Here is a 21,795-nt window from a genome sequence, read left to right on the forward strand (position 1 = left end):
CAGAGCCCACAGAGTGTTTTTGGCCTTCAGTCTCATGACCTTATCTTACCTAGTTCTGATATTTCTTATACACCTGTCCATGGAATTGTCTGCAGCTGAGCCAGGACATTCGCCTCTGGGACATCCCAATAGAATGGCATAGTCAGTCTTTTTGAATGCATAGAAAAGAATGGAGGACTCCTTTAGTGTCCTGAAAAAGAAAGATAGCTTTTTTCAGGACCACATTTGCCCTTTGGCCTATATATACCCATACTGCCTCCTAGTCTGTACTCATCCTTGTTCTTTCGGTATTGAGGTCAAGCTACTCCTAATTGTATTCTTGGGATGGAAAAGGCAGTGTGGTAAGGTGTTTGGGGAGGAATTGATAGGAATCTTCCTTCTTCAGTTTAATAGGGCTGGTTACTTAGGCTAAGTTCTTTTATCTGCTTGCATACCTATTTTCTTAGACATTAAAAATGTCTAATGTGCTACTCTTGGTATCCTCTGATGGCCACCAAACAGTTTGGAGAAATTATTTTTTCCTATTCCAGTATTTCCGGTAAACACTGATAGAACGTATTAAAGGTGAGCTCATTGACCAAGATGTGGTACTTTGTTTTTCTTTTGAAGCTCCAGGTACCCAGTTTGTTAAGCCGACAGTTGGAGTCCCACAAGTGTTCTCTCAGATGACCCCAGTGAGGCCAGGCTCCACGATGCCTGTGCGGCCCACCACCAACACCTTCACCACCGTCATCCCGGCCACTCTGACCATTCGGAGCACCGTCCCACAGTCGCAGTCCCAGCAAACCAAGTCCACCCCCAGCACCTCTACCACTCCCACCGCCACACAGCCAACCTCACTGGGGCAGCTGGCTTCTCAGCCTCCAGGCCAATCCAGCCAGACACCCAATCCCAAGCTAGGTGAGCCTTGGGAAGCGGAGATGGCCGTACTGGGCAGGGCTGTGGGTGGAGAACAGATGATTATCACTTGGCCAACATAGCTCCCTCCTTCCCCTCTCCACCTGCAGTGAGCATTGCCAGCTTTGTCACTGTGAAGCGACCCGGGGTTACAGGTGAAAATAGCAATGAAGTAGCCAAACTGGTGAATACCCTTAACACCATCCCTTCCCTGGGCCAGAGTCCTGGGCCAGTGGTGGTATCCAACAACAGCTCTGCCCACGGCTCCCAGAGAACTAGCGGACCTGAGTCTTCAATGAAAGGTACAGTAACCTGACCAGTCATTCAGAAACATTAATAAAGCATTCGATATATCAGAACTCTATGCCTTGAAATAGAGATGTAAAATAGAATATAGTTGCCACAGTCTGTTCTCACAAGAAACTATAGTGTAGGAAAGAGGATGGCCACTGTGAAAAGTATAACTAAATCAGCTACAAGGAAACCATTCTGTGTCTCTTGTGCTGTGGAGATGAGTGAAATGGACTGGTTGATCAGAGATGGGTGGTGTAATCAAAGGAAAGCTTCATGGAGGAGGTGGATTTCTGCACAAGGTTTAAAAGTTAGGAATTGGTAGGGAGGTTTCCAGGTGGAGACAAGATTATGAGCATGAGAGTTTTCAGTGGTCTAGAGCAGGGGTCAGCAAACTTTTTCTCTAAAGAACCAGATAAGTATTTTAGGTTTTATGCACTAAATAGGGTCTCTGCTACAACTACACATTGTTGTGCAAAAGCACCCGCAGACATATGCATATAAGCATGACCGAACTCCACTAAAACTGTGAACTTTGAATTTTATGTAATTTCCACGTGTCAGAATATCTTCTTTCGCTTTCATTTTAGCCATTTAAAAATGTAAAAAACATTTAACAAATGGTATTGGAAAAACTGGGCATTCATATCCAATGAAGTTGGACCCATACACCATATATAAAAGTTTAACTCAATGAACCAAAGACCTAAGCATAAGAGCTAAAACTATAAAAGAAGAAAACATAGGGGGAAAGGTTCATAATACTGGATTTAGCAATGATTTATTGCACATGACACCAAAAGCACGGGTAACAAAAGAATATAATAATAATAATAGATAAATGGAACAACCTCAAATTTAAAACTTTTAAAAGGGCATCAAAGAACACTATGAACAGAGTGAAAAAGCAGCCTACTGAATAAGAGAAAATATTAGAAAATCATGTATCTGATAAAGGGTTAGGTTAACATCCAGAATATATAAAGCACATCGCTTCTCACCCTTTTGGCTAAGATGAAGTGCAGAATCTATAAAGCACAACTCAACAACAACAACAACAAAAAAAAACCAAACAACTCAATGAAAAACTGGGCAAAGGAGTTAAACAGACATTTCTCCAAACAAGATATACAGATAGCCACTAAGCACACAAAAAAGATCCTCACCATCACTAATGATGAGAGAAATACAAATCAAAGCCATGTTGAGATCCCACTTCACACCCATCATGATGGCTCTTACCCAAAAAACAAAATAACAAATGTTGGTGAGGATGTATAGAAGTTGGAACCCTTGTGCATTGCTGTTGGAAATGTAAATTGGTGTGATGGTTTCTCAGAAAGTGAAACATAAAATTACCATCTGACCCAGCAATTCCACTTCTGGGGTAGGACCCAAAAGAACTGAAAGCAGGGACTCATATTTGTAACCCATGTTCAAAGCAGCATTACCTACAATAGCCAAAAGACTATTGGACTTCCAAGCAGTCCAAGTGAGCATCAGCTGATGAATAAACAAAATACGATATATGCATACAGTAGTGTATTGTTCAAGGAAGGAAATTCTGGCACATGCTACAACATTCATGAACTTTGAAGACATTCTGCTAAGTATTAAACTAAGCTGGTAACAAGAGGAAAAATACTGTATGATTCCACTTAAATGAGGTACCCAGAGAAGTCAAATTCACAGAGACAGGAAGTATAATGGTGGTTGCCAGGCACTAAGAGGAGGGAGGAATGGGGAATTAGTTAATGGGTATAGACTTCAGTTTTACAAGAGGAAAAGAGTCCTGGTGGAGATTGCTTGTACAGCAATGCAAGCGTACTTAGCTGTTCACTGGAGAATGGTTAAGAGGTAAATTTTATGTATGTTTTACGACAATTAAAGAAAAAATTGTATAACAAAAAAATTAAAAAAGAAGTAAAAGCCATTCCTAGCTCATGAACCAAACAGAAGTTGGCATCTGACTGGATTTTATCTGTGAGCTGTGATTTGCTGGCCATGAGGTAGAAGAATGATGAAAAGAATGTTCCTCATAGTGATCTCTCATGCTTGCTGATAAACATTAATGTGCTCTTCAGGAAGTGTTTAACCTTTCTTCAAAGGGCCAATAATCTTTTTCAAATATCATCATACTAAGCTTATCAATGCTTTTCACTTCTTCCAGTGACCTCTTCCATCCCAGTGTTCGACCTCCAGGATGGTGGACGGAAAATATGTCCACGATGTAATGCTCAATTCCGTGTTACCGAAGCTTTGAGAGGTCACATGTGTGTAAGTGATACCTACCACCTGTGATGGGGATCCAGCTTCAATGGCTACCACTGTATACTTCCTATAGGCTTGGGAACTTGTGAAACGGGGGCTCTGAGATGACTAGGAAGCTTTATATGCTCTCCTTTGGCCTATTTTGGAAGAGTTTTATACTTTGGAATGTGGAAGGATACATTTAAAGAACCTCTAGTAGATTAGAACCTTAATATGTGACCTTAATTCCTTGGTCATGATTGATTTTGAAATTGCACAGGTGGACAGGTTTGTTAGATATCAGGACTCAAGCCAAGTTGGCCTTGGTTTATCTTCTATTTATTGTGTCACTGGCTGAATCAGGAGTCAGTCATTAACCAGTTCCCATTTCTAGCCTTTTCATTTTTTGGTAATAGTCCAGACGCAAAGGTTGAAATTTCTTAGCAGGGAGTTTAGAGGCAGGTTATGCTAGTGGGTGGTTAAAGGATGTAAAGCAGGAGGGAGAAGTATAAGGTACGGGGTTTGGAGTGGCATATGGCTGTAAATATATATCCACTAGAAAAAGTGGGAGTCCTGGAAACACTGTGGAACACCGAAGGGTGAAACCTGGATGAGAATACCTAGAATCACACCATTCCCAGGAGATGTTCATGAGGTTGGGGAGTTAACACATCCCAGGCCCCAGGATAACCACAATGATCTTCCTTTATAGTACTGTTGCCCAGAAATGGTGGAATACCAGAAGAAAGGAAAGTCTCTGGATTCAGAACCCAGTGTCCCATCAGCAGCAAAGCCCCCGTCCCCTGAGAAAACTGCCCCTGTTGCTTCCACACCCTCTTCCACACCTATTCCTGCTCTGTCCCCACCTACCAAAGTACCAGAGCCAAATGAGAATGTGGGTGATGCTGTCCAGACCAAACTCATCATGCTAGTAGATGACTTCTACTATGGACGGGATGGTGGCAAAGTGGCCCAACTCACAAACTTCCCTAAGGTCGCCACGTCTTTCCGATGTCCACATTGTACCAAAAGGCTAAAAAACAACATTCGGTAAGTATAGCCTCAGAGGTTACCCTGGACAAAAGAAGACTGAAATTTTCTTAGATGTTTAAGTTTTTCTCTTTGGGCAACAGTCCTATTATCCATTCTGGCTAAGGATTATCATTAAGTCAATAAATGGTACTTTAGAAGGAGGAGGTATTGTGGTAATAATAGATAACTTTGGGTGGAGTGAAGGAAGCCAGTACATCCTTCCACAGAACTCTTACTTTTAGGAACCCTTTTCTGGGCTCAGAAAAGGACTGTCCCAAACTGGGGAAGTTGTATGTATGGGGGCGGGAGGGGACACATGTAATGTGTGTTCTGGGATTCCAAGGCTCATTTTTTTGTTTTCTGTACTTTCCCCGTGTGCTGTGCTACAGATTCATGAACCATATGAAACACCACGTAGAACTTGATCAGCAGAATGGTGAGGTAGATGGTCATACCATCTGCCAACACTGTTATCGCCAGTTTTCCACGCCCTTCCAGCTCCAGTGCCACTTGGAAAATGTTCATAGTCCTTATGAATCGACTAGTAAGTTTGGAAACTCTTAAACTCTAGGGGTAGACTTTGCTCTTCATTCATTGAATGGCACTGGGGGGACCCCATTATTTATATATGAGTATCAGTACAGAGGAAGCTCTTGGCACATTTCTAGTCAATTCCTTATTTCACTCATCATCTATTCTTACAACTTAGACTTCTCTTCAAGCCTGAATTGAGTTCAGTGCTAGATCGTGAAGTATTAGGGGCTTTGGTTCAGGACCACTGTAATGTGTTGTAATGTATATAATGTAACATGATGGATCCCTTACCTAGATCTTTTTTTTTTTTTTTTTTAATGTTTTTACTTTATTTTGAGAGAGACAGAGTGTGAGTCGGGGAGGGGCAGAGAGAGAGGGAGACATAGAATCCAAAGCAGACTCCAGGCTCTGAGCTGTCAGCAGAGAGCCCAATGCGGGGCTTGAACCCATGGACAGTGAGATCATGACCCAAGCCGAAGCCGGATGCCCAACCGACTGAGTCACCCAGGCGCCCCAAGATCTTTTTTATAGGAGGAGCAGTCATCTATATTTGGACCTCGACTTTAGTTAGTGCCCTGATAGCTTTTACATAGGACAAAAGGTAACATTATAAAGTGCTTTACCATTAAGATAGTGCTTTCAATGAAATGTGAGATAAGATGTGGAGTGTTACCTCCACTTGACATCTTGCAGGTGAGGAAATATAGGCTGAACACAGGCTTACAAAAATTAAGCCATTTACTTCAGAGCATACATCTCTAGTAAGGTGCCATTGTGAGGAGTTGAGTCCAGACTCCTAGAATATCTCCTATGTCCTTCAGGGGATTTTTGGTTGTGTTGCAGAGACAAAAATTACGAAAATATAGGAAAATGAGAACAAGACCGTATATTTATTATAAACATGTGCATTGTATGATGCCAGTGATGGGTGAAATAGTTGAGAGAAGAAAAAAGATCTTTGAGGCTAGATTTCCCAGAAAGTCATGCTTATTAAGCTTTTAGGGTCTTAAAAAACAACTTTCAGGGTCTTTAAATACAAGAAGGATTTAGAGGAATGAAAAGTAGTAAGAAAAGTGATGGGAAACTGTGTGAGAAAATGCATAAACAGAAATATGCCATGTTATCTGGATGCTTTTGCTACAGATTAAAATCCTTGACTTAAAAATGGATTAAATGTTAAGGATATCCATTATATTATTTATTTATTTATTTGTTTGTTTGTTTATTTATTTATAATTTTTTTTTTTTAACGTTTATTTATTTTTGAGACAGAGCATGAACAGGGAGGGTCAGAGAGAGGGAGACACAGAATCTGAAACAGGATCCAGGCTCTGAGCTGTCAGCACAGAGCCTCATGCAGGGCTCGAACTCACAACCTATGAAATCATGACCTGAGCTGAAGTCGGCCGCTTAACCGACTGAGCCACCCAGGCACCCCCCATTATATCATTTAATTGAGAGGACTTGAGGTAAAGTAAGCTGCAAGGCCAGAACTTGAGTGTTCTACTTCTCAGCAGTTTCTTGTCTCTGGCTTGTAGTAGAGTGGCTATGTTCATCTTGGGCCTTACCTTCAGGCACAAAATAGCACAGACGAAGAAAGACCTGATCTTCCTGTGTCTTTCCTGAATCTGTTTCTTACTAAGCAGAATTGTTTTCTCATTACATCTCCTTGGCCTTGGTCATACTGGCAAGGGTAAAGGGATTGCCATTTGTGGCTTAGGCCAGTGCTGGTCAGTGGAAACATAACGTGCCACATATGCAATTTTCATTTTTTTAGTAGCCATTTTTAAAAAGTAAAAAGTGAGGGGCTCCTTGGGTGGCTCAGTCGGTTAAGCGCCCAACTTCAGCTCAGGTCATGATCTCACAGCTGGTGGGTTCAAGCCCCGCATAAGGCTCTGTGCTGACAGCTCAGAGCCTGCTTCAGATTCTGTGTCTCCCTCTCTCTCTCTCTGCCCCTTCCCCACTCACACTCTGTCTCTCTGTCTCTTAAAAAGTAAATATTAAAAAAAAATTTTTAAGTGAAATTATTTTTAATTTTTTAAAAAACCTCTTTTCTTTTTGGGGGCATCTGGGTGGCTCAGTTGGTTGAGTGTCTAACTTCAGGTTATGATCTCGTGGTTCATGAGTTCAGGTCCCACATTGGACTCTCTGCTGTCAGCACAGAACCTGCTTTGGATTCTCTGTCCCCCTTTCTCTGCCTCTTCTCACTCGTACTCTCTCTCAAAAATAAAACATTTAAGAATGTTTACTTTTTTTTCCTTTTAACTGTTTATTGTTGGGTTTGGTTTGGTTTTCTTTTACAGGGTTTTTTTTTTTTATTTTTAATATTTTTATTTATTTTGAGACAGAGAGCATGAGTGGGGGAGGGGAGAAAGAGAGGGAGCGTGAGAACTCCAAGCAGACTGTGCACCGTCAATGCAGAGCCCAGCACGGGGCTCCATCTCACGAACGGTGAGATCATGACCTGAGCCGAAATCAAGAGCTGGACACTCAACTGACTGAGCTACCCAGGCACCCCTGTTTTGTTTTTAAGTAAGCTCTATCTACAACGTGAGGCTTGAACTCACCTGCGATCAAGAGTCTCATGCTTTACCTACTGAGCCAACCAGGCACTGCTGAAATTTTAACTCAGTATACTCAAAATACAATCATTTCAGCCTGCAATCAAGATTTAAAAATTAATGAGATGGAACTTCGGACTAATAATTTGGGAACAGAATGGATATTGGAATCAACTACTATGCAGTTAGTGGCAAAATAGCCAACTTGGTCTAGATTAGGACCCCAGAGTCTTGGAAAGTCTGAATAACTCATCTACAACAACCACTGCATACACCTCATTTTTATACAGAATCTGCTGGTGGGTTTTTGTTAATTCCATGTAAGTTTGGACTGTACATAGGAAGATAAGTTTTTCCTTGTGGGGGAAACCCCAGACCATCAGAACCTCATCAGTCTTTGTCTACTTAACCACTCTTGTTATGTCTGACTTTTAATTTTTTGAGTAATTTATGACTTAAAATTTATACTGATGAAAAACCTGAGAAATCATTGACCCAAAGAGGTAAATATTTTCTCTATATTTTAGTATGTATCCGTTTTATTCTTGGATTCTTTTTTAACTCCTCTGTTCTGCACCAGTGGCAGATCCTGCATAAAAGTAGCTTATTATTATTTTTTTAATGTTTATTTATTTTTGAGAGAGAGACAGAGCGTGAACAGGGGAGGAGAATCCGAAACAGGCTCCAGGCTCTAAGTTGTCAGCACAGCACCCGATGCAGGGCTCAAACTCAGGAACAGTGAGATCATGACCTGAGCCGAAGTTGGACACTTAACCGACTGACTGAGCCACCCAGGCACCCCAAAAGTAGCTTATTTTTTAACGTTCATATTTTGGGACCCATTGTTCTTTTTAATTTTGAAAAAATGTTTCCATTTGTTTTCTGAAGGTGTTTTCTGAAGTGTTTTTATTTTTTTAAAGGTTTATTTATTTAATTAGAGAGTGGGAGGAGCAAAGAGAGGGAAAGAGAGAGAAAATCCCAAGTAGGCTCCTCACTGTCAGCAGAGCCTGATGTGGGGCTTGAACTCACAATCTGTGAGATCATGACCGACCCAAAACCAAGAGTTGAACACTTAACTGACTGTGCCACCCAGGCACCCTTTCTGAAGTATTTTTAAATTATAGACATAATGACATTTCGCTCTCAAAAGCTTTAGGATGTAACATCAATGAATCGTTACACTTACTTACAGTAACAGTATAATCTTAATAGCATTATATTTTGTTTAAACACTTGTTTAAGGGCAGTAGACTGAGGAAGAGGTAGAGTTGAGGGAAGGATGCTTCAGGCAACTTAACCATGGTCAGATGTCAGGGGAGGATCCGGTGTGGAAAAAGACACAACAAAGAGGGAACTGATTGCTTGATAAGGTCTTAGAATATATGGAATGGTGAGGTTGGCTGAGCCTTAGAAAGGTATAAGGTCTCTATCCTTTATTTCAAAATTTGGAGAACAGGAAGCAGAAGCTATAGTAGCTCACTCCTATCTTCTCAAAGTAAGAGACTATGTTGGGTATTAAAGACATGAGTGTAATGGTACTGGAAGGGACCGTGTTAGGATGGCTGCTTTGCAAAATCAGTTAATTCTCTCTCAGATTTTTTTCTATACCACCTCCAATGTAGAACTAGAACAGATGTGGATGGTTAATAGAGACCTCTTAAATTCACTGATGGCATAGGTTTTTATCTCACTGGTATTCTTGGTATGAGATTAAATCTTAGCATGGTGTTTATGTGTTAGAAACTGCTTAATAAATGTTATTATTGATGATGTGTGACAGCTATATCAAGAGAGCTGATGTATAGGTTGTGGGAAGAGCCTTCAAGGTTGAATGAGATTGCCTAGGGAAAACACAGAATAAGAAAGGCTAGGACAGAAGGTTGGAAAGCAACAGTAGTTAAAGGTGTTCTAGAAAAAAAAGTAACTCATGGACAAGCGATTTGAATTAAGAGGTGAAGGACAAAAACACAGGAGAAAACATTGTCGTGCCACTAGTTACTGTTCCACAAACCTGTCACGCACCTTCCATACCTGTGTGCTGTTTTCCATTCTACTCTTGGACCCTCTGCTGGCAGTTCTTACAGCATTCAGCTTATGTAGCTCACAGCTTCTCTCCATCCTTTTAGACAGAATTTTTTACTTATTTTGTCCTTGTAGCACCTAACGAGTCTTTAGGCAGTACTTCTAAATGGGTTGTCGTACCCCTTTGAGATAAACACAAACTTGTGAATGCTCTTTCAGAAAAATAAACATTGTACTCTTGCAAAAATTTCAGGCGATACTGAAGTTCCCTGAGGCCTCCTCCATGGACCCCAGATTAATAACACCTGGTTTTGTTTTGTTTTGTTTTGTTTTAATTTTTATTCATTTGAGAGAGAGTGTGTGCAAGCTAGGGAGAAGAGCGGGGGTTGGGGGGGAGGGGAGAGAGAGGGAGGGAGGGAGGGAGGGAGAGAATCTTAAGCAGGTTGCATATTCAGCACAGAGCCCGATGCAGGGCTCCATCCCACAACCCTGGGTTCATGACCTGAACCAGAATCAAGAGTTGGATGCTCAACCGCCCTGCTGCCCCCTTGTTAGTTTACTTTAAAGAATTATTTCAGTTTCACTATTTGGGGCGAGCAGGTGCTGGACATTGTCCAGTAAATGATTAAAGCTTCAAATTTACTATTTCCATATTTGCAAAAACTTGAAAATAATTCCAGTGACAGTAAGAAAAACAAATAATTTTGTCTGTTTAATTCAAAATACATAGCAATTCTGAATTTTTTTGATATTTTTGATAAAAATTCACAATTGCACAATTATAAGCTTGACAGAATGACTAATTTCAAAGTTTAATGATCTCAACAACTCGTAACAAGGCAAGAACTTCTGTTCATGATTGTCGGTCTTTTAAGGATCAATTCTTATACTCATTCAGTAGATGTCTGGTGAATGTGGAGATAGTCATTGTCTATTCTTGAGCAGAGAAATGAAGTAGTGTAGTATTCTAGGAGAATTCACTTGGCAATGGTATGTAAAGCATAGACACTGTTTATTGGAGAGAGATACGAGATATTTGGAAGCCAGCTGATTAGTAGTAGAAAATCCTGTGGGTTTCTACCAAGTTTTTGTCTGTGAGAATAGCAAAATGACCATTCCTTGATGCATTGTGAAATAATGGTGGCAGAACACGGGTGTTTAGACTCAGAGATAGTGCCTAAGTGCAGGAGGAGGTAGGGAAGTGAGAAGGGAAACAACAGAAATCAGGAAGAGGAGGCTGAATTAAGTTAGAATTGGTGGCAGAATAGCCAATTAAAAATGTTTTGTAGATAGTTCAAACAGGACTTTGGTAAAAAGTCTGAACTAGAGACATAAAATTTTGTCATCAGCAACACAGACATTAAGACAACCATTTTAAAGAAAGAAGAAACTCAGTGATTTTACTGATTATTGAAAATGAAGATAGAGAAGTCAGAGAAAATAAAGATTATGAGTCAGCGGGACTTTGGTCTTATTTTCAGGTGGATTTATTGATTATTTTTCTTCTTACAGCCAAGTGCAAGATCTGTGAGTGGGCGTTTGAGAGTGAGCCACTATTTCTCCAGCATATGAAGGATACTCATAAGCCTGGAGAGATGCCTTATGTCTGCCAGGTATTGCCTCTTTCTCTAGGGAGCCTTAGCCACCTTGCTCTCAGGCTAAATACAGAGAATTCACTAATGAACATTGCTGAGTACCTCCTGTACACACTCAGTTTTAGGGACACTGGGGAGATCCAGAAGAAATAAAATAAACATAGGTCCTGTTTCAGGATTTTCTGTGCCAGAGAAAAACATCAAAGGAACATGTGCAGGCACCCAGCCAGGGAACCCATCAGAGAACATACACACATGCTGTGGAAGTGTGTCTCCTGAGCTGCCCTCTGGAGATGGACCAAGAAAACTTTACTCCTTGTAGCCACAATATGACTTGTTCTCAGACTTTCTTGTCCTTCTCCGTTTTTATCTTCATTCACAGCTGAATTTATCACAAACAGCCCTGCATTGCAGACTAAGAATAATAATTTGATTTCTGTACATTTAGGAGAACTTAGTTTTTCTCTTATTTTGACATTTTCGTTGCTACTTCTTTTTTAAGGCCTCAGTTGTTCACTTCGCTCTTAGCTTATTTTCCCTCTTATGTGACATAGGTGTGTCAATATCGCTCCTCACTCTACTCTGAGGTAGATGTCCATTTTCGGATGATCCATGAGGATACTCGGCATCTGCTCTGCCCTTATTGCCTGAAGGTCTTCAAAAATGGCAATGCATTCCAACAGCATTACATGAGGCACCAGGTACCAGGCACCAAGCGATTCCCATATTCTCATTTTTTTAATTTTATGGATGCTGAGGCCAGGGCTGAGCTAGGCAGATAATCTTGGTAGAGAAGGTACTACACATGTGTTTGTAAAACTTCGTATCAGATTTCGATTATATGCCGTGCACTGGGCTAGGTGCCAGAAATTTTGTGCTAACAAGACAGTTAAACAGTACAATAGAGCATGGAGAGTGTTGTGTTAGGGGAAGTATAGGCTATAGAACAGCATATACCTATTCTGCAAGCCTGCTGAGGCTTCCTGGAAGAAGAGTATTTGAGACCTGTAGGATGATGAAGGTGAGCCACGTGAAGTGGGATGAACAATGTCCTCCAAGCACAGAGTGAGAGGACAGAGGTTCAAAGAATTAAAGGAAGTTCAGTGTGGTTGAAGTGTAGGGTATAAGGGGGGGGGGGGTCAGAAGCTAGGACAAGGGTGGTGGAGAATCCTGTAAGCATGAAAAGCAGTTTCAACTTTTTTTCTTTTTTTCATTATTATTTATTTTTGAGAGAGACAGAGCATGAACGGGGGAGGAACAGAGAGAGAGGGAGATACAGAATCCAAAGCAGGCTCCAGGCTCTGAGCTGTCAGCACAGAGCCTGATGTGGGTCTTAAACTCACGAACTGTGAGATCATGACCTGAGCTGAAGTCAGATGCTTCACTGACTGAGCCACCCAGGCACCCAAGGTGTTTAAACTTTATAAGTCATTGGGGAGGCATTAAAAGGATTTTTTCTAAGTCCTTGAGTGATATATTCAAATTTACTTTTAGTCCTGATTACACCAGCTGCATTAGGAGAATGAATTGTTGGAGGAGATTGAAACCAGAGTTAGGGGGACAGGCCAAAGGCTCTTTCAGTTTAGGTGAGTGATGGTAGTGGCTACTGGCTTTGAGGGGAAGAAGAGGATAGAGTGGAGAGATACTGAGAAGGTAAGTGATATTTACAATGTAGATATGGATGAAGTGAAGGTAGTGAGGAACGAGTTAGGAATAGTGCCTAAAATTCTGTGTTGGGGAAAATGAACGGTGAGACTATTAAGATCGAAACACTGCAGAAAGTAAGGTTGGCAGTGGGAGGGGGATAACATGTTTGGATATTCTGAGTTAGCCGTATCTGTGGACAGCAGCTGGAGTTGTCTATTAAACAGGGAGTTGGATATACAGGTCTGAAGCCTGGGAGAAAAGCCTAGGCCGTGGAAAAACTACTTAGGAATTATTATTATATAAATCAAGTGATTTTTTTTTTTTTTTTTTTTTTTTTTTTGAGACAGAGCAAGTGCACATGTGTGCACAAGTGGGGAAGGGCAGAGAGGAAGAGAGAGAGAATCTTACGCAGGCTCAGTGCACAGCCCAACTTGGGGTTCAGTCTCATGAGCTGTGAGATCATGACCCAAGCCAAAATCAAGAGTCGGAGGCTTAACCGATTGAGACACCCAAGCACCCTATAAATCAAGTGATTTTACATGTAGAAGTTGCCATGCTCCCTCACCTCCAATTGAGAATAAGATGAATGCTTAGAACCCCCGAAGACTCTGTCTACAAAGCCAAGACCATAGTCCTAGAAGGAAAACCAGAAGAGACTGATGTTGAGGAAGCTGAGGGGAGGAAAGTGTTTTGAAGAAAAGGATGTGATCAAAATGTTGCAGTTTCTATGTCAGCATAGAAACTTAAGAGGCCAACCTTTAATTTTGCAACATAGTCAGGAGCCGGGTGGTCAGTTAGCAAAGTGGAATTTAGACTTGGGCAGGACGAATGAAGGAGAGGTCAGGAAATGGAGACAACTTATTTTTAAAAGTTTCAGGACTGAGGGTGGCAGAACCAGGGGAAGAGATAGGTTAGCAAGGAAGAATTTGTTGTTGCTTTTGTTGTGTTTTGTTTTTAAGCTGGAATTTTAAACTGTTGCCAGAAAGGAACCACTAGAGGAGGAGAGTGAAAGTGCATAGAGAAGACACAAAATGGAGAACCAGGGGGTGCACCTGCCTGGGTGTGCACACATGTGCTCCCATTGTCACGTGTGAGCTCCCTCCTGGGCTCACACACTCGTTTGCACAGGGGTGACTGCTGGTAATCCCCCCACGCAGGTGTTTCCAAAGAGCAGCATGGATATTGTCCCTTGTACTCAGGAAATGGAGTCTTGCTACCCTGGGAAGAAGACTATAGGGCTGGGTCCTATTGCTGAAGGACCTAAGAGTAGGCAGTCTGGATCCTCAAACTTGTCTCACAGGGAGGCATATCTGTATACAGTGATGTGTGCAAGGAAAGACAGCGGGGTATGGAAAAAATACTATCATTTGTGTTAAGAAAACGAAAGGGCAAACAGGGAGGTGGTGATTACAGATGTATGTGTGTGTTACGTGGTTATGTGCATAGACTGTCCATGAAAGAATACCCAGGAAACTGGTAACACATGGTTTCTGTGCAAAGGGACGGAAGGCAAACTTAAAACATGAAGCAGTACAGAATAAAAAGTATGATTTTTTTTTTTAATCATATATTGCTGTTTAAAAAAAACAAGAATATCTGGAGGTAGGTAGCACTGTCCACATTGTAAAGACAAAGCAGGGGCAAAGAAAGCTTTAGCCACTAATCCACATTATTAAACCAGGTCAGGAAGGGATGGTTCGAGCATCTAGACATCCTGCCTGAGTCTGCCTTTGTTTGGGACCCTGGGAGGTGATGATTCTCAGTGGTAGGTTTTGGTGTCGTGTTGTGTATTGCTTTTTTCCTCTTTTAGTTAATCACAGAAAGCAGGGGAAAGAATGATTGTTAGCATTGATCTACCTTCTTATAAGGGAAGAAAGTTTTGGGGGAACCTTTAAGGGATGCTCTTTCTTTTTCTCCCTTCAGAAGAGGAATGTTTATCACTGCAACAAATGCCGGCTGCAGTTTCTCTTTGCAAAGGACAAAATTGAACACAAGCTTCAGCACCATAAAACCTTCCGTAAACCCAAGCAGCTAGAAGGTTTGAAACCAGGCACCAAGGTAAAGAGCTTGTCAGTGTTTCTTTTATAGATCCAGGAGGGGAGGAATAGAGATTGTCACTATTCTGACATTCGGCATGGGTGGCGTCTAATTGTTCCTTCCCTTGGCTCACAGGTGACAATCCGGGCTTCCCGAGGACAGCCACGAACTGTTCCTGTTTCCTCCAATGATGCACCTCCCAGCACCTTGCAGGAGGCAGCACCACTGACCTCCTCCACAGACCCTCTGCCTGTCTTCCTTTATCCCCCTGTCCGGCGCAACATCCAGAAGAGAGCTGTTAGGAAAATGTCAGTGCCTTCTTCTGGAGGCTGGGGGCCGGGTGGGCACGACTATTCCTATAGCCAGTGTAATCTGGTAGTGTCTTAGCAGCGTCTGTTGTCTGCAGCCCCCACAATCTGAAGACTCCTGGGGCGATAACAAGAATTTTCCTTGTTTCTTGACAGGAGTGTCATGGGCCGACAGACATGTCTAGAGTGCAGCTTTGAGATCCCAGATTTCCCTAATCATTTCCCCACTTACGTTCACTGCTCTCTGTGTCGCTATAGCACCTGCTGCTCTCGAGCCTATGCCAACCACATGATCAAGTAAGTCACGGTTAAACTAGTGATCCTGTGTGGGAGTTCAGATTCTCCAGAACTCCTTTCACTCCCTCCTTCCAACTCTTAGAGCTGTTTGTCTATCTCTCCTAGCAGAGTAAGAGTCAAACCCATGGGGTTTTTTTGTTGTTGTTTTTTAATTTTTTTTTTAATGTTTATTTCTGAGAGAGAAAGAGGACTAGCTGGGGAGGGGCAAAGGGAGAGAGAATCTGAAGCGGGCTCCAGGCTCTGAGCTGTCAGCACAAAGCCGGTAGCAGGGCTTGAATTCACAAACCACAAGATCATGACCTGGGCTGAAGTCTGATGCTCAACCCACTGAGCTGCCCAGGCACCCCGGGTCACACCCATGTTCATATGGCTTTGATAGTGCTCTAATTTTGTAGGACGTTGCTACTGAGTGTGCCCAGGGACCAGCAGCAATAGATGGGAGCTTGTTAGAAATTCAGCCTCTGTCTCTCACCTCCAGGCCACTTACTCAATCAGAGTGTGTGTTTTAATAGCTCTCCTGGTGATTTTTATGCACACTAATAGGGAATATTAGTATGACAGGGAAACTGGCTTAGGTTGAAGTGAGGACAGACTGAAGGGGCATCTCTTTTGTTGGGGGGCATTGTCAGAGACTGCTGACCTCTGGTGAGCAGAACCCCTAACTCATGCCACTTTTTCTTTGTCTTTCTCAGCAATCATGTTCCACGCAAGAGCCCCAAGTATTTGGCTTTGTTTAAAAATTCTGTGAGGTAAGGGAAAACTTACTGATGGACTCTTAATTTTTCAAGTTCTTACATTAATCCATTTATTGTGGGGGCTTGGGCATGTGAATTAATTTGAGAGAGAAGAGAAAGGACACTCGCTTTATTAAGCCTCAAAACTTACTCCCAGTGTCACTATTATATTTGTTTTGTATGCTCTTGATTCTCTTCCTTAGTGGAATCAAGCTGGCTTGCACTTCATGTACCTTTGTTACCTCTGTGGGAGATGCCATGGCCAAGCATTTGGTATTCAACCCCTCTCACAGATCCAGCAGCGTCCTGCCACGGGGTAAGTAGTAGAGGTGCGGGTGAGTGGGACAAGAAAAAAAAGCTAAGGGTACGGGTCCTGCTGTGTGAGTCAGGAGCATCTCTACCTGGCCTGACTCATCCACTATTTAGATAGACATCACCAAATTGGAAGCATTCCAACCTGAAGTTTATATAAGACTGGAGGGTTTGTTTCTTCGTTGAGTTTAACTTTTTTTTTTATTGTCCCGTTTCCCATAGGACTCACTTGGATATCTCACTCAAGGTAACAGAAACTCCCTTCATGGTTTAGTTTCTGCTTTCCAGTGTGATTCATCTTTTTTATTATCACTGCCAGTCGTATTTCATTTTCCTGGTTGAACCGAGCTTTCTTTTCCTCTCTTTGCTAACCCTTTAGACATGGCCACACTCGTGACCGAGTACATGACCGGAGTTTGAAGAATATATATCCTCCTCCTGCCTTCCCCTCTAATAAAACTGCCACTGTGAAATCTGTGGGGGCCACCCCAGCTGAGCCTGAAGAGCTGCCGCCTCCTTTGGCCCAAGCACTCCCGTCCCCAGCCTCAACCGCAACCCCACCGCCAACCCCAACTCAGCCCCAGCTTTTAGCCCTCCCACCCTTGGCCACAGAGGGGGCCGAATGTCTGAATGTGGATGACCAGGATGAAGGGAGCCCAGTCATCCAGGAGCCCGAGCAGGCCACAGGGGGTGGTAGTGGCAGTGGAGTTGGCAAGAAGGAGCAGCTGTCTGTGAAGAAGCTTCGAGTGGTCCTGTTTGCCCTGTGCTGCAATACAGAACAGGCTGCTGAACACTTCCGAAATCCACAGCGACGGATCCGACGTTGGCTTCGGCGCTTCCAGGCCTCCCAGGGGGAGAATCTGGAGGGCAAATATCTGAGCTTAGAAGCAGAAGAGAAGCTGGCTGAGTGGGTGCTAACCCAGCGAGAGCAGCAGCTACCTGTGAATGAGGAGACCTTGTTCCAGAAAGCTACCAAAATAGGACGTTCTTTGGAGGGAGGGTTTAAGATCTCTTATGAGTGGGCTGTGCGCTTCATGCTCCGGCACCACCTGACCCCCCATGCCCGGCGAGCTGTGGCCCACACCCTACCTAAGGATGTGGCAGAGAATGCAGGACTCTTCATTGAATTCGTGCAACGACAGATTCACAACCAGGACTTACCCTTGTCCATGATTGTGGCTATTGATGAGATCTCCTTGTTCCTAGATACAGAGGTGCTAAGCAGTGATGACCGAAAGGAGAATGCCCTGCAGACAGTGGGCACGGGGGAACCTTGGTGTGACATGGTGCTGGCCATTCTGGCCGATGGCACTGTCCTCCCCACCCTGGTTTTCTACCGAGGACAAATGGATCAGCCTGCTAACGTGCCGGACTCGATACTGCTGGAGGTGAAGGAGAGTGGCTACAGCGATGACGAGATCATGGAGCTGTGGTCAGCCCGAGTGTGGCAGAAGCACACAGCGTGCCAGCGCAGCAAAGGCATGCTTGTGATGGACTGTCATCGCACTCATTTGTCAGAAGAGGTGCTGGCTATGCTAAGTGCCTCTAGCACCTTGCCTGCAGTGGTCCCGGCGGGCTGTAGCTCCAAAATCCAGCCGTTAGATGTGTGCATCAAACGAACCATCAAGAACTTTCTGCACAAAAAGTGGAAGGAGCAGGCTCGGGAAATGGCAGATACTGCATGTGATTCCGACGTCCTGCTTCAACTGGTGCTGGTCTGGCTGGCTGAGGTGTTGGGCGTCATTGGGAACTGTCCAGAGCTGGTGCAGCGGTCCTTCCTCGTGGCCAGTGTCATACCTGGCCCTGATGGCAACATTAACTCACCCACTAGAAACGCTGACATGCAGGAGGAGCTCATCGCCTCCCTAGAGGAGCAGCTGAAGCTGAGTGGGGACCAGTCTGAGGAGCCCTCAGCTTCCACTCCCCGACCCAGATCATCTCCTGAAGAGACAGTTGAGCCTGAGAGCCTTCACCAGCTCTTTGAGGGTGAAAGCGAGACCGAGTCCTTTTATGGATTTGAAGAAGCTGACCTAGATCTGATGGAGATTTGAGTGCTGGGGTCAGGAGCGGGTGTGGAGTTGGGAGGGGGGGAGGGAGGGGAAGCGTGAGGGGGTGGGTAGAGGGATTTAGGGAAAGGGGATATGCCAGGTGGGGTATTTGGTTTATATTTTTTAATTTTATGCCCCCACTCCCCCCGCAATGTTGACTTCTGCTTCCCTGTGGATTTGTGGATTATTAGGAATACCAGTGGTGATCCCGTCTGAGCCAAGGAGCTGGCCCATTGGTCGTTCACTTCTGCTAAAAACCGGTTTTCGTGACTTTTTTTTTTAAAACTTAAATCACTGTGTTTGGTATTTTTCTGACAAAATCAAGAAAAAGAAAAAAATATTCTTTGTGGGCGAATGTTAAATTTTTGTTCCCCTTTACCTCAATTGTATCATAGTACATCTGGGTTTTTTTGTTTGTTTTACTGTGTGGCAATGTCTTTGGGCATGATGCTTTCCAACCATTGTCAATGTGAGAACATTTCTGAAGATGGGAAAGACAAAAATATGTAGCTCACAAACTGGTTTATTATATATATGGATAAAAAAAAACTTTTTTCATTGTGGTCTTAACACTTTTATATAAAAATGAAAATGGAAAAAAAATCCCACTGAACTCTCTTCCTTCTCCTTTCTTTCCTTCCCTCTCCAGAGATGTTGGTTTCTACAGCAACTCTGAGATATAAACTTGTGGCTTTAAAAATGCATGAAACCACCTCTCATCCAGAATGATGAATTAGATTCATCACCACCTTCCCTCCAACAAAAACATGACAGAACCAATATTCTTTGCATTGGGATCCTTGGCCCCTCTTCCCATGCTCACCCCATCACTCCGGACAAAGGATCATACACGTGTCATTAGCAAGCAAGAGGTACCGAGGTGATCACACAGTGTTAGGGTGGAGGCCATTCCCAGTGTATGGGTCTTCAACATGTTAAGTGGACAGCATGCCTGTTCAAGAGATCACATGTCCTAAAGCCAGGAGCTAACTGTGCAAGAAGTTACATGTTGAACTTCGTAAAACAAGACAAACCACTTGTTGAAATCCTGTTTTAACCCTGTGGCTTTCCTCATTTCTCTTAATGCTTAGAGAAGAAGGGGACCTGAAGAGGAAACACAGGGGTGTGTGCACAAAGAAAAAGACATGAATCTTTATTTTTCACTGCCAGCTTCAAGGAAAGAAAATTTTTCTACAGTTTGCATGAGGGATTTTTTTTAATTGTATGTATTCATGGTTATAAACTGAAACGTACTGTGTAACATACAGAGAAAAGGAACAAAAACCCAAGCCCAGCTCTCCCACAGCTACACCTTCTATCCATCCCAAGTCTTTCAGCAACATGTCCCTCCTGGGAGCCAAGGAGACAGCCTGCATGGGCTTGTCATTGGTTCATCTTTAAAGTGTACATAAGTGGAACATTTAATAAAATGAGGGGAAATGGATTTATAAACAATGTGGTTTGTTTTTTTTCCCTAGGTAACCCTATTGTAGTAGGCTTTCACAGACTGGGACATGCTCAAGATGTGATGGGCCTGGTGGTACAGGTGTGACATTTGTTACCACCTCTTTCTCCTCACCTCCATTTTTTGGTTTTTTAACCCCAGCACACTATAATATAGTGAACTGGAGTGATCCCACCCATGAACAGCTTGGCCAGCTTCATGAACCCATGGCATCTGGAAAGTGAACTGAAGATCCGTCTGCTCTTGGCCTGCTCTTCCCCAGCTTTCTGCCTGATGCCATTTTGACAGAACATGGACCTTGAAGTCATCCTTTTGCCTTTGAGAAAGTTCAAGAACTATGGTCAATTCTATCTACAGTGACCGAATCCTCTTTGGTAGTCTCCGCAGCAGCCCCAGCCTCAGCAGAGCTGGGTCCCTGGCCTCTGCATTATTTGACTTTCCTGATGGGTAATTTTTTTTAAGACCATAAGACCAACAGTGGATCAGCTGGGTTTTGGCCAGGAAGTTATCTTTGTGGATTCCGCCCGCATGGCTTAGTAGTAGAAGGAAGTTTTTTTGTTTTGTTTTGTTTTGTTTTTTTTTATAATTCAGTTTAATCAATAAACAAGTATTTATTGACTACTTTCTGTGTTGAGACTGAATATGTGGAAGACAAATAGAAAACTCATGATTTCCTTTTACTTTCATTTATTAGTTTGTTGCGACATGGATAAAATGGAGATACTTTGATTTCTCCCTCTACTCTTACCTTACTGAAGTTCTGGAATAGTTGGGAGTTTAAAAAAAAAAATACTTTGAGCTTGCTGCCTATACTAGTTCTCATAGCAGTTTAGAGAGGATGTGCATCAGAATCACCTAGGGTGTTCATTTTTAAAATTCAGGTTTAGGGGCGCTTGGGTGGGTCAGTCCGTTAAGCGTCCAACTTTGACCCACGTCGTAGGTTCGTGGGTTTAAGTCCCACATCGGGCTCTATGCTGTCGGCTCAGAGCCTAGAGCCTGTTTCAGAATCTTACTCCCTCTCTCTCTGCCCCTCCCCCATTCATGCTTGTCAGTCTCTTGCTCAAAAAATAAACGTTAAAATTCTGGTTTAACACCATTTTGGGAGTCAAATTTGGCTTAATTCCCCAAACGATTTGAGTCACAGCTAAACTTAGAGGACTTTTTTTTTTAAGTTTACTTGTTTGAGAGAGAGTGAGTGAACAAGCAGGAGAGGAGCAAAGAGGAGAATCCCAAGCAGGCTCCACAGTCAGTGCAGAGCCTGACTTGGGGCTTGAACTCATGAACCCTGAGACCACAATCTGAACTGAAATCAAGAGTCAGATGCTCAACTGACTGAGCCACCCAGGTGCCCCTAAACTTTTAAATGATCACCTAATATTTTATTTTTGAGAGGGGGCAAGGGTCAGAGAGAGAGAGGGAAAGAGAGAGAAGCAGTGCTCACCTGAAGGGGGGCTTAAACCCTAAGATCATGACCTGAGCTGAAGTGGGATGCTTAAACGACTAAGCCACCCAGGTGCCCCTGAACACATAAGACCTTTAAGAGGTTTTCTGATCGTAGATCTGGACAATAAACATTTAGGTTAAATGCTGAATTTACTCAGTATTTCCTCTACTAAGGGTGAGGAGGTGGCCCTAGGTGAGGGATTGAAGCTGTCAGGTCCTGCTGGGGGCAGCTTTACCAGACACTATTTCTATCTTTGAAACAGTGTTTTAACTAAAATCACATTTGCAACCAACATTAAGCCAGAAACTCTTTAAGAATCTA

At 43.0% G+C, this 21,795-nt stretch overlaps 1 protein-coding gene across 4 annotated transcripts in view; it reads left to right on the top strand.

Annotated features, from left to right (window-relative positions):
• The window catches only part of POGZ (pogo transposable element derived with ZNF domain), a 54,579-nt gene extending 33,928 nt beyond the window's left edge, over positions 1 to 20,651 (top strand). For 2 of the 4 annotated variants that reach the window (XM_049616254.1, XM_049616256.1), the window contains 14 exons: positions 610 to 900; positions 981 to 1,199; positions 3,359 to 3,465; positions 4,151 to 4,488; positions 4,860 to 5,014; positions 11,100 to 11,200; positions 11,737 to 11,883; positions 14,753 to 14,887; positions 15,002 to 15,174; positions 15,331 to 15,471; positions 16,164 to 16,220; positions 16,409 to 16,521; positions 16,740 to 16,764; positions 16,897 to 20,651. In XM_049616254.1, the coding sequence (XP_049472211.1) occupies positions 610 to 900; positions 981 to 1,199; positions 3,359 to 3,465; positions 4,151 to 4,488; positions 4,860 to 5,014; positions 11,100 to 11,200; positions 11,737 to 11,883; positions 14,753 to 14,887; positions 15,002 to 15,174; positions 15,331 to 15,471; positions 16,164 to 16,220; positions 16,409 to 16,521; positions 16,740 to 16,764; positions 16,897 to 18,568 (3,674 nt within the window). In that variant the 3' untranslated portion in view covers positions 18,569 to 20,651. The remainder of the gene's footprint in view (positions 1 to 609; positions 901 to 980; positions 1,200 to 3,358; positions 3,466 to 4,150; positions 4,489 to 4,859; positions 5,015 to 11,099; positions 11,201 to 11,736; positions 11,884 to 14,752; positions 14,888 to 15,001; positions 15,175 to 15,330; positions 15,472 to 16,163; positions 16,221 to 16,408; positions 16,522 to 16,739; positions 16,765 to 16,896) is intronic. The other 2 variants (XM_049616255.1, XM_049616257.1) reach the window with 1 other exon arrangement.
• The last annotated feature ends 1,144 nt before the right edge of the window (positions 20,652 to 21,795 follow it).

This window comes from Panthera uncia, assembly GCF_023721935.1.
Source record: "Panthera uncia isolate 11264 chromosome C1 unlocalized genomic scaffold, Puncia_PCG_1.0 HiC_scaffold_4, whole genome shotgun sequence".
NCBI lineage: Eukaryota > Metazoa > Chordata > Mammalia > Carnivora > Felidae > Panthera > Panthera uncia.